This window comes from Crocuta crocuta, unplaced genomic scaffold (genome assembly GCF_008692635.1).
Source record: "Crocuta crocuta isolate KB4526 unplaced genomic scaffold, BGI_CrCroc_1.0 scaffold25, whole genome shotgun sequence".
NCBI classification, from domain to species: Eukaryota; Metazoa; Chordata; class Mammalia; order Carnivora; family Hyaenidae; genus Crocuta; species Crocuta crocuta.
This window is the reverse complement of record NW_027532015.1, coordinates 4,042,515-4,055,515: the sequence shown is the minus strand read 5'-3', so window position 1 is coordinate 4,055,515 and position 13,001 is coordinate 4,042,515. Positions and strand designations below refer to the sequence as shown.

Sequence of the window (13,001 nt, the reverse complement as noted above, 5' to 3'; positions counted from 1 at the left end):
ACTGCTGAAAATGAGGGGCTCCGATCAGAGGGAGGAAAAGTCACTGACGAGAAAAGGGATGAAGAAGCCCAAGATACTCGACGCCAAGGCGTTAAGCAAAGTATATTAAGTATAAGACTATGAATAAAAATTGTTCACAAACTCCTATAATTAGTTCATTTATTAACTGGTTTGAATAAGGATACTATTCATCCATCAGTGTAAATACTTTATTTTTTTTGGATGGGACATTTACAAGACTTCAAAGAGCAAAGTTTTACCCCCAAATCTAAGTGTTTGTCAGGTGAAAATACAAGGCATTCCCCCCTCCCACATACAACTTCTGTTTACCTTGATTTTTTTCCCTTCCTGAGTTTTTTAAAGGCAATTAGCCCATTAACGCAACCTTTTAAAGATGGACCTGTCTTTTCTTTCTACAATTCTTCATGTCACATCTTATTTCTTCTAAGCTGGTTCCTTGCCTCAAAACTCTTTCACAACTGGAAGAAAACCACAACCTCTTATTCCCATATTTACTTACTTTTACAGATGTTTACTTCCTTTCTTCCTGCTTCCATCTCCCTGTTATAACCTCACTCTTGCTCAGATTCCTTTGTTGAGGGGAAAGAATTGGAAGGCTTCCCAACCCATTCTGCGAGGGAAGCCTCTAGACCCTGGGCAGGCCTTGCAAGCCCGCGGGCCCTTGCACAGTACCTTTACATCTAATGAAAAACACTCATAGCACGGGGCCGGGCCGCAGGCACAGGTACGATTTGTCAAAGGTGGTTTCAGAAAAATTATCAACCCTGCTTTGCTCTTCCATCCCTCAGTCCCTCTTCATTAACTCAAAAATTATTAATTGGGAGCCTATTCTGGGCTACTCAGTGTGGTGATTAAAGTAATTCGCATTAATGGGCAATGACTGATTGCCTTAATTCTCTCGGGGGCATTCACAAATCTCAAATGTGCATATTAATCCAAGTAAATCTCTGATTCATAGAATAAATGTGAAACAACCCATTAACAGTCCAGGATTTTTGGTGACAGAACAAAGGGACTTCCCTTTGGACCCCAAAGCGGCCTTCCGGTCCCTGAGAAAGTGGGCTAGGGCACAGAGCTGCGAGGTAGAAGTTGTGTGTGCACGTGTGCGACACTACCCGAACTGTCTTTAACTCTCTCTAGCTCAAGATCTTTGTATCTTCTTCACCCATTTCAAATCGGGAATGAAAGGGAGGCATGGATTATGGTTAAATCGTATTTTTCTTAAATTATAAGCTCCTCATCTCAGGATCCTCTTCTCTCATTGTCCATAGAAAAGTTTTCCGATACCCACCTTTAAAAAGGTTTTCAGGAAAACAGTCTTAGAATCATAGAGGTCCCTGGCTCTTGATCCTTTCTTGCAACGGGCTGTCTGCTTCTGGAATGTTACAGTGAGAGGCACCAAAAACCCAAGGTTTCCTTTCTCAAGGTGGCCTGGGCGGAATGAGTTTTATCTCTTCCTCCAATCACTGTGCAAATTAAGAGAGAAGGGAGACAGTGCGGAGCAGTGGTTAGTGCAGTGGGCTTGGGAGCTCCCCACTGGACTCCTAGAAGCTTTGTGTCTTCGCGCAAATCCCTGAGGCCCCAAGTGGCACAGCTTCTCAATACAGCACTAAATGATTCTTACTGAAAGAGCAGCCTTTTCGTGCATCGCCCACCCCCATCACCAGATCTGTGTTGGATGAGGTCTTTTCTACCTTGGGAGGACCTCTCTGAGGTCCAGAAACTTCCCGAGGAAGGGAGGAAGAGAGGCAGCGGCGAAGTGGGTATGCAAAGGCCCTTCCCGTCGTATCGCCTAGGGGAAGGGCCTCCTTGAGTCAGGTCTGTACCACCGCCCGGCCTCTCCGGGCGCTACGTGGATGAGTAGCCCGGTGAGCAAGGGGAAAGTGTCCTCTTTCCTTTCTCTACCAAGAGTCGGGGCGAGCAGCCTGGCCCCGGGGGGCGGGGGGGACACGTTGAATTATAATGCACACCACTTGCTCTTGGACCATCTCAGTAAAGTATTGAACCCAAGTACCTTTTTTTTTTTTTTTTTTTTTTGCCGGTCTTTTGTAGGCACCTCGGATCCAGAAGGAGAATCAAGTCCCTGAAATTTAGAAAAATGTATATATACTAAAAGAAGTCGTGCTTCTTCCTGCCGGTGACTGTTTACAAGAGAGGGAAGTCAGCGGGGCCCCCAAGAGGTCGCTGGTGGCGCAGAAACTGAGGCCAGATTGTAGAGAAAGGGGGAAGGAGAAAAACACCCAGAAACTTTCTTCCTCCTTGAGANCCGAGAGAAACCCGGAGCCCCGAGCGCCGCCAGGGGAGGGGAGAGGGAGGAGAGAGGGCCGCGGAGCGCCGGAGAGGGAAAGGGGAGGGGAAAGAAAACCCCTGTCAAGGAGGTGGAGCGAGGCGATGGTGTCCGCCTCCCGTTCCTCCCTGCCGTCTTTCAGAGGAGTCTGAANGTGTCCTGAGCCCGGCAACTTCGGCCCCTCCCCGCCCCCACCCGGGCTGCCCTCCGCGCGGCCCTGCCCATGTGCAGCCGGCCGGCCGGGCTCTCCTCCTCGCAGGCGGATGGGTGACCTTTTCCTGGCACGGGCAGGCTGTGCGAGGCGGCGGAGCAGGCGATGAAGAAGAAGCAGCAGCAGCAGCAGCATCCCGGCGGCGGCGCGGATCCCTGGCCCCATGGGGCCCCTCTGGGGGGCGCCCCTCCGGGCCTGGGCAGCTGGAAGCGCCGGGTGCCCCTGCTGCCGTTCGTGCGCTTCTCGCTCCGGGACTACGGCTTCTGCATGGCCACCCTGCTGGTCTTCTGCCTGGGCTCCCTCTTCTATCAGCTCAGCGGGGGACCCCCTCGCTTCCTGCTCGACCTGCGGCAGTATCTGGGTAAGGAACGGCGGCGGGCGAGGGCGGCGGNAGAACCTGAACCCCCAGGCCAACCTCCCGCAACCTCCTGTCGCGAGCGGGTGCGCGAAGGGAAGCCTCTGGAGCGCCGGACCCTATCGGGCTAAGGACCCCAGTGGGCCGGCAGCCGCCACATCTCCCTGAAAGGTCTCTTGGTCGCAGAAGCCGCAGGTCTGGATAGCAGGCCGTTTTCGAAGGACAGCAGCCACTTCCGCAAAGTGACAGATGTGTCTGAGCATTTTGAAATATAAACGCAGAGAAAAGAATGCTCTTTCCAGGTAGAGAAGCTCAGGTTTTAGAAGGTAGGCTCCCGTTTGGCTAGAAACTTTGGAGAGCCCTGGTTTTGTAAGATGCTTCAGGGGAAAATTAAAGGAAAACCTTGTCCACGCAGATTTCCAAAGGGCAGTCCTTAGCATCAGGTTTCTTAGAAGATTGGGGGGTGATGTGCACTTTTATTAGGGAGTCAGATCGCTTCTTTCCCGGAGTTCTGTATTTTGGAGTCTCACGGAGACTTCATAGGTCCTCAGACACCTGCTAGTGCTACAAAGGTAACTTTTTTTTTAACCATCAACAACAGTCCCTGTGAACTGGCATTGAGAAGTGTTTTTGAAGCTTAGGGGCCTGTAAAATCTGATAACTAATTCTTTGTTGAAATTCACTTTAACCAAATGTGGAGGCCAGTGGGGCAGGGATAGTAAAGTGGGTGGGGAATGAAGACATCTGTGTGTAGTGCTCTCAAGAGCAGTTGGCTTTAGGCACGGTGCTCAAACTTCATGGACCTCAGCTTTTTCAGTAATAAAGTTCTGGGCTGGACTAGGATGTATCTGAGACCCCCATCCAGCTCCTAAGGTGTTGTGGTTCTGATACCCTTCTTGGGGACAGGCAATCTGAGAGGAGGCAAGAACAGAGGCAGTCCTGGGGGGTAATAACATCAAGAAGCTGTGATATCTAGCACATTAACCTTTTGAAAATTGAGTCCAAAGTGTGTTGTGCCCAGAACTGAATGCTTTCATCATATATTTCTAAAGCTGTGGCCTGATAAATGTGGGGACTCAGTTGACCGAAGGGTGACTTCTCTCAGGAACTGGGAAGAACTGTTAGGTTGAACATTGCTCCTGTTACTAACTCATCGGTAAGTTTCTGACTGACATGATGGGTTAAAAAAAAAATGACATCACTTCTGTGAACTGAAAATAGGATACCTTGGCCAAATTTGTTCCCTGTTGTTTTGTTACATAAATATAATGATTTTTGGGAAAAGTGGGCTTGTGGTCTTTAAGAGGGTCTAAAATATACCCTTAATAATATAAGGCCAAGGTATCTGCAGAATACTTTCCCCTTGTTCCATCCGTTCTATTATTTTAGTGTCTGTCAAAACAAAATTCGTGGTTAGTAAACATATCCCCTCAATTTCCCGAGTTAGCCAATTTTGGAGGCCAGTATTTTCCTTAATATAAGTTCACATAAAGTCAAAATTTTCCAAATCACAATAAAATTTTAGCAAAAATTTTGACAGGATATTATTTTAATATAGTTGTGTACTGTTATACATCTGACACATAGTAGCTACTCGCCATTTATTGGCAGTAATAACTGAACCCACTGTATCAAATAGATCTTAAAATATTTAATATATTGAATATTCTCTGCCGTTCACGATAAAAGCTAACATTTATTGTGTACGGTCCTGTCAACGCACATGCAGAATGAAATTGTATGCACATAGCAATACTACCGGTAGGCTCGATTATTATTTCCAGGCTTGATGTTCGGAGAAATGAGAACACAGAGATTCACTGACTTGCTGAAGGACGCACAGCAAGTAGGCAAGACTCGAACCCAACTCTGCCTGATTCAGGCACCCATTGCATAGTCCTCCAAGCAGCCAAGATGCAAGTGGAAATCTAAAGAGCTGACTGGCTGAAAACAATCATACTTATTTGCATAATTTGATTTCCTTTTCTTGACACTTTTTATTCTGAGTATCTTAAGGGGCCAGCAGAGAAGGGAAATAAGTCAAGCAGCTGGTCTGCTCTTAACTCCACCTTCCTGTGTTAATCTCTGTGTACCAGGGAACTCAGCTTTTGCAGAGCCACACAACCGGAGGTTGATGGGAGTTAGAATCTTCAATTCCTGATCTTTTGTCTTCCTTTAGTGATTTACTCCATGTCTAGGCTCTTAGTTTTCCGTGTATGGACCCTGGACCTGCAGCGTTAGCATCACCCGGAAGCTTGTTACAAGTGCAGAGTCCCAGGGCTCATTCCAGACTAACCGAATGAAAGAGTCTGAGCGGAGGACCAGCACCCTGTATTTTAGCAAGTCTTCCAGGTGACTCTGATGCAGGCTGAAGCTTGAGAACCGTGGTTCCAGAATAAAGCTCTACTTTCAGAAAGCGTCCTATATAATTGAGCAGCAAGAGAGGAGATGAGAGAGAGGAGATTTATAAAGTATTTTAAAGGTGATGTACAAGGTTTCATCTTTTACACATTGACTTTTAAAAATGCATCTGCTTTGCTGCTTAAGCCCCATTGTTTCAAGGGAAAGACCAGCCAACAGCTTCAGCTCCAGCTGGCTTTAGACTCTCTGAGGTTAGGAAGTGCATGGAATGGGGTGGAGCTGGTAACCTGAAGGAATAGTGGAGGAAGAAAGGGAAAGGAGGCAAACAGACTAGAAAGAACTGTTTGACCACAGAAGCCTGGGGTCGAACAGTTCTTTCTAGTCTGTTTTGGGAACAGGCAGAGTGCATTCTCCTAAAAGGTACTTTCTGCTGCAACACGTTTGCAAAAAGGAAAGTAAGTTAGGCGGTGGATCATGCAGGCATAACTGTGCTCTTGATGTTTTCCTTCTTGAAACGTGTAGAAGGAGAACACGAGCATATTATGGGGTAAGTGGATGGATTTAGCAAATGGCTATAGCTAAACTTGGCTACTATAGTCTTTCAGTGAAATGCATTTTTGTTTTTCTGAGGTGGCATTCAGACTTTGATTTGCTATGGAAAACAAATGAAAATCAAATAAAATCCCCCCTCCCCCAGAAATTAGGTTATGATAGAGCCTCTGCCAGTAGTCTCATTACTTATGAGCTGTGGAAATATCAGAAACTTGGGATAACACTCGTTGCCCTGATGTAAACTGAATAAGCCAGATGGCTTACTACAGATCTCATACAAAACTGGCAAACTCTAATGATTTATCATCAAGCCTTGGCTATGTGATTTAGCCTTTATGGGAACTAAATTTGTTGGGTCGATCTCAAATTGACATGCTTTCCTTTCCATTTTTACATTGTACTCCTTTAAATGGAGATGTACTACTTCTATTTCAGTTTCCAGAATTGCCAGTCTTTATATATATTATATACGAGGAAGGCAATTTCAAGACAAAAGACGAGGGAGAAAAAGATGGAACTGTATTGAATTTGAAATTCTCTAAGTTTAAATGAATTTAAAGGAAAATGTCAAAATAGAGGTCCCGCTCCGTGACAAAATCATGTCTTTAAACCTCACAAGTCAAATTTAATTTTTCTTCTGCACATCAGCCATGGCTTAAATATAGTCTGGGCCCCAGACAGCAATCTAGGAAATGAATGCATTAGATACGATATTATCAATAGAAATTGTTGACATAAAAAGAAAATGACATTCTTGTTCATAGCTGCAAATGTGTCTTATGGGGTTGGTTGGGGACACAGCAGTACTGTATTAGAAGGAAGACAGAAAGTGGGATTCAGCAATGGCAGACTGCTCCGTAAACACATGGCCTGAATGGTGAAAAGCGTTCTGCTTTGTAAACTATTTTCAATGTAGACTAGTCTCAGTATGAACTGTTTGAAAGTACATATAAGTATGTATTATCTGGATACTGTCTTTCTTTAAATTCCCTGTCATCAACCCAGGTTTAAAACTCTAGTTGGCTTTGTATTTCAGAAGCCAGAATAAAAGTGGTCAAGCTGCTTGGGGCCCAAGAGAGATAGTATCTTCTGCTTCCCCTGAAGGAAGTTCAGGGGCAGACGTGGTCTCTTGCCTTGCAGCTGTCCTGAAGGGGAGCAGTGATGGACAATGAAAAGGCATCTTATTTGACAGATGCTGGCTGCCTGCATTGTTAGGAGTTATCGTTTGCTCCTCTGGATTTCGTTTTTGTTTCTGAAGGATGTTAACATCTGACCACCAATACATTTTGTCTTACCTATATTGATTTTTACTAGAGAAACTCGACTTTAAGCGGTGATGGCCATAAACCTTTTTGTTTATTAGAAATGGGGATGGAAACGCTACTATTTCACCAAAAACTCTTACTTGCAAAAAAAAAAAAAATGCAACTGTTGGGCAAGAAAATTCCAAATGAAGCACGTTTCAGTATTGCCATTAATTTTTTCAAACAGCTTTGTTGAGATATAATCCAGAAGCCATACAAGTCACACACTTAAAATTTTTAGTAGTTTAGTAGTTTTTGGTATATTCATAGACACATACAGCCATGATTCTAGTTGATTTTAGAGCCTTTTCATCAGCATGTAGAGAAACCCTATACCTTTTGGATGTCACCTCCCTATTCTGCCATGTCCTCAGCCCTAAGTCACTACTGTATTCTGTCTCTATAGATGTGCCTATTCTGGACATCTCCTAGAAATGAATACGTGGTCTTTTGTGATTGGCTTCTTTAATTTGGCATATTGTTTTCATGATTCGTTCGTGTTGTAGCATGCATCCATACTTCATTCCTTTTATGGCTGAATACTATTCCAGTGGATATACTGCATTTTGTTTATCCATGCATGTGTTGATGGACATTTGGGTTGTTTCTGTCTTCTGGCTCTTATGCACGTGCATAGTGCTTCTCTGAACTTCTGTGCACAGTCTTTGTTTGAATACCTGTGTTCTGTTCCTTTGGGTACATACTTAGAAGTAGATCCCTAGGTCATATGGTAACTTTGTGTTTAATTTATTGAGGAACTGCCTAGCTGCTTTGCACAGTGGCTGCACCTTCGGACATCCCCACCAGCAATGTACGAGAGCTCCGGTTTCTCTACGTGCTCACCAACACTTGTTACTTTCCATTATTTTGATTATAGCCATCCTGATGGATGTGAATTATATTTTAATTGTGGTTTTGTTTTGCATTTCCCTAATGATTAGTGATGATGAGCATCTTTTCATGAGGTTACTGGCCATTTGTGTATCTTTTTTGGAAAAATGACTATTCCCATCCTTCACCCATTTTTGAGCTCGGTTGTGGGTTTTTTTGGGAGGGGGTTAAGGGTTCTTTATGTATTCTGGATACTAGACCCTTATCAGATATATGATTTTGCTATTTATTTTGAAGTTGCAAATGGTGGTACTAGCTGAAACACAATACTGTCGTGGACTGTTCTCTATATTATAGGTGTGCACCTTCTCAAGGAGCAAGAAAGTTTCATTTTTAGTGACATTTAACGTGCTAAGTACAGTGTCTGCGTACAGAGTAGAATCTAAATAAATTCCTAACAGTTAACTGAAGCAAGGATCTCTCCAAAAGAATCCTGAGGGTCTTGTTCACAGTGCCGAGCTCTGGATTACTTTGAATAGGAAACACTTTGGTTGTCTGCATTTAGCTCTCGTGTATGAAATTTCACGGATAGCTAGTGTTTACCCATATTACAGGCATCCAAAGATCGCTGTGACTCATTTGTGACATGTAAGCGAAGCCAGTTTTGAACAGCAGATTATAGTACAGTGGATGCGAGTATTTTGTCTTGTATTTGTTCACTGGAATGGAGCTGAGCTCTGCAGGGGAAAACATTTGGGTACGTCATGTTCCTTATAAAAGGCGCTACAGGGCTACCAAGGGGATCTTGAGAATGCTCATAAAATCAGAATTCATATGCAATTTGGTTTTTATTCATATTGTGGTATTACAGGACAAATGCATAGAAACAATTATATATTATAATTATAAATTCTAAAATTATATAAGATATACATAGAAACAATTATATATTATAATTATAAATTCTAAAATTATATAAGATATATAATTGTTTCTCTTTAGTAAATCAACTGATGGGTTTTAGAAAGAAATATTAGTCATTTTTGTAAAAGTGTTAGGCACTTTTGGTATATTTAAAAATATATATGTTATTAACAGTGAGAAGCTTTAAGATAGATACAATCGATCCCATGCTGCTTGGTAGAGGCTCAATTTGAGCAGTTTTTAACGCTCACACATGGAGAGTCACAAAGGAGCCAGATAGCTATGCAGTGCTGAGGGTATGCTTATACCTCCTGGTCTGTCTCAGGGTTTCTAGTAGCTGTCTGTAATTTCCCAAAGAGAGCCACGGATGCATTTTTCTGGGCTCATTATGTGACTTTGCCTCTGCTGTTGCCTCTCTGCTGGTCGTTTAGGAAGCTCAGGCTCCAGTGATGATCCCTGAACTCCTGTAATTATTTCCTGATCACGTCTGAAGTTGTGGCGTTCTGCCTTGTATTGTGATAGTTTGTAGGCAAGTTCCTTGAAAGGAGGAAGCCTGTTCAGCACTGTCCGTCTCTGCTCTGACACTTGTCCCGTGCCTCCCGCACAGGCCCTCTGGAACTATCTGTTGATTCAGTATATTTGCTAAGCAGACTGTTCTTCGCTAGCGTTCCACATCCTGCTTTGTTTGGTCTCTATTTTAAGTAGAGAACATGGCGAGGGGTGTCATCACCTGACTTAAGCTCAGGTGATATCTACAGCCTGTCTCTTCCTGGCTGTTTGAAGCATATGTTCCAAGCAAAGATATTAAAACCACTGTGACATATAGTTAGTTCTGTAAAGATTTCCTCCGTGCGTGGGGATAACTGTTCCCCTCTTACCTGTGGAGGTTTGGAATTATATTTCTAGAGCTCTCCCTGTAATTAAGAGTACCTGTGGTCAATCTAGAGCTTTGACTGCATATCACTAGAATGCGGACTTCCTGTTTCTTGTCATTTTCCTGAACCCCGACCAGTTGCTTTGGGGTCTGCAGATAGTACATTTCTCTCTCTAAGCCGGTGTCTTCCTTACGTAGCAATTTGTGTTAAATTAGCTAGTAAGTAGGGCACCTGGGTGACTCAGTTGGTTAAATTAGCTAGTACGTTTCAAGCATGGCTTTTTGTCTTTAAGCAGATGAGATCCAAGATGATGTGGTTTTTGAAATAGTGAGCAAATGCATTTTAACCTAGAATGGCAAAATGAGAAACTATAAAATTAGGGCTCAGTGCACAAACCCATTGACCCTTGCTTGATGAAAGGTATTGAATAACCTTAAAGTCATGGCTTTGGTTAAGCAATTCTTCATTTACTCATTGATGGGTGATTTAAGTAATTATTTACATTTAGCCATATTGCATTTCTGGAAACACCATTGATTTTCTTTTCTAGCTCAGTGAGTATGACTTTCACAGTCTTGGTGAAAATAAAAATGGAAGTATTCTGAAACACAGAATTCTTTTGTTCAGTCATTCAGCAAATATTCATGGAAGACTTTTGGGCCGGAAGCATCAGACATTACAAAGAATGTAGGTTTTACAGCAGAGATTTTTTTTTTTCAAAAAATTTTTTACTTATCTTTTAGAGACAGAGACTGAACATGAGCAGGGGAGGGGCAGAGAGAGAGGGAGACACAGAATCTGAATCAGGCTCCAGGCTCTGAGCTGTCAGCACAGAGCTGATGTGGGGCTCAAACCCACGAACCCCGAGATCATGACCTGAGCCAAAGTTGGATGCTCAGCCGAGTGAGCCACCCAGGCGGCCCCTAGAGCAGAGATTTTGATGTGAATCACAGTGCTACTTAGTGGCTGGGAGAACTTGGGCAATTTTCTTAACTTCTCTGAACCTCAGGTGTTTTGATCTGTATAATGGGATTGATACGTGCTATTTCATGGGATACTTATCTGACCCAAGGCCGGGCATTTGAATTCAACAAATGTCAACTTTCCCACTTTGTTCTTTGCTTCTCCCCTATTTTGGTGCCAGACTCCCCTTTCCTCTGCATGTAAGCCTACATGCTCGGGGCCACACACTTGTAAAAATGCCCATGCTGGTGAAATGTGCAGCCTCCCTCCTGGCTTGGTTTCCGATCGAAAGCAGCAATCTAACCAAGACATATGAAAGTATTAAACTAACGTTCCTGTGGCTTATCTTGTCACCCTCACCCTCTGATTGGCGAGGGCTCTTCAACAGCTGACAAGTTCCAGTCACTTGCCCTGTTAATTAGACACACAGGAAACTTCCAGTTTCTTCATTCTGCTTGCTTCCTAAACACAGTCTTGAAAGAACACATTCTAGGCACGGTGTGCTTTCCTCTGTTTTGAATTTATCCACACTTTCTTCCCCTGCATTCACAAAAGAACAGTTGTGCAGGGGGAGTATGGTGCAGCTGACTCTCTGGGGTGACCCGCTGTTTGCAGATGGCACTAGTGGTCTGCAACTCATGCCCTTTCAGACCATCAGAATGCCAGGCACACACCGCGACAGCCAGGAGGGCTTCTCCCACAAGAGACAGAACTACCATGCCCAGGAGTATGGTCACTTGCTTTTCTCGAATTTCTACTTCTCTTCTATTGGAAGTCATGGTCAGAGTAGTGAACCCAACTCATGGATAATGCCTTTGCCCAGGAGGCAGGTGAACTTGCCTCTGTTTTCCGTCCTCTGCTTCTTCACGTTTCCACGACCTTCCCAGCCTTGGATGGGTTCCACGGCATGTGAGAGCCACAGGTCATTACTATCTACCATAGCCAGTCACCCAGTTCCTTGAGAAGTTGAAAGCAGATGCTTTCACATCATTGAATAGAAAGTTAAATTTTGTTTAGAAAAACCATGACCTTGCAATTCCAGCGCAAAGCTTCCTGCTTTGACACGAGGGCCGTTTGACGTGAATGCCTTTGTGCTGAATAAGCAGAGGCCAAGCGATGCAGGTTGCTGGGACAGATACGGGACCCGGTTCTGGAGGGGTTCCCAGACAGTTCAGCGGTTGGTGCTCTTAAGTCACATGAGCCTCCTAGGCTTAAGTTTCTTCACCTTTAAAATGAAGGCATTTGATTAGGTCTGTGGTTCTCCATTGTTTTCCTGTCATGAGACCCCCATCATCAGCAGTGTGTCCCTATTGTCTTGATGGTTTGGCTGGGACTGTGTCCCAGTGGCTGGGACTGGGAGAATGGGGGTGGATTTGGGCTTCTTTAAAGAGATTCTCTAGGTTATGGTTATATTTAGCCCCAAGAGATGCCGCTGCTTTTCTCTTTAGAATCACTGTATTGGGTGTTTTCTAAGGGCCTGTCTACTCTTAAAGTCATGTGAAAGAGGTAAGAAAGTCATTTAACTATAGCAACTGAGATTATAAGGCTATTTCATTTGGCACCAAAAGCTTATTTAAAAGACTCTAAGAGTCAAGTGACTCAGGCAAGTAGAATGCACACAAGCTTTTTAGACCATTATTTTCAAATCTTAATCATAGTTTTTGTTTGTTTTATTTTGTTTGTTGTTTTGTCTTCATTAAAATTGGCAGCACTTTTCCCCTACATCACCAGTTTGCCACAGTCTATCTGGGCAACAATGAGAGGATCTTGCTCCAGAAACTGTGGGAAGGCACAGAGAGAGAGAGAGAGAGAGAGAGAGAGAGAGAGAGATAGAGGAAGCTGAGTGAGATATGTCTTTCCAGAATTCAAAATCTAACAATGTGATAGGAAGAAAGAAGGAAGATATGTAAGAATAAGACACTCTAGGGGCGCTTGGGTGGCTTAGTCGATTAAGCGTCCGACTTTCACTTAGGTCATGATCTCGCGGTTCGTGGGTTCGAGCCCCACGTCGGGCTCTGTGCTGACTGCCAGCTCAGAGCCTGGAGCCTGTTTCGGTCTGTGACTCCCTCTCTCTCTGACCCTCCCCTGCTCACGCTGTCTCTCTCTCTCTCTCCTAGAAATAATTAAAAAAAAAAAAAAGAATAAGACATTTTATTGTTCAAAGGAGATTCTCACACCCTCCGCCGGCTGCCTGCCGCTGGCCATCCCGTTCCGCTGTGGACAGCTCCAGTGGCGGAGGGAGTGGTTTGCGGTGTGATGAGCTACTTCCGTGTAGCTTCCGTCTGCCTCTGCCAGTTCTTCTCGGAGCTACACGAAA

At 44.1% G+C, this 13,001-nt stretch overlaps 1 protein-coding gene across 1 annotated transcript in view; it reads left to right on the top strand.

Annotated features, from left to right (window-relative positions):
• Positions 1-2,464: 2,464 nt before the first annotated feature.
• UST (uronyl 2-sulfotransferase) overlaps positions 2,465-13,001 on the top strand; it is a 296,705-nt gene continuing 286,168 nt past the window's right edge. Inside the window, exon 1 of the mRNA XM_077776157.1 lies at positions 2,465-2,880. Within this exon, the coding sequence (XP_077632283.1) occupies positions 2,625-2,880 (256 nt within the window). The 5' untranslated portion in view covers positions 2,465-2,624. The remainder of the gene's footprint in view (positions 2,881-13,001) is intronic.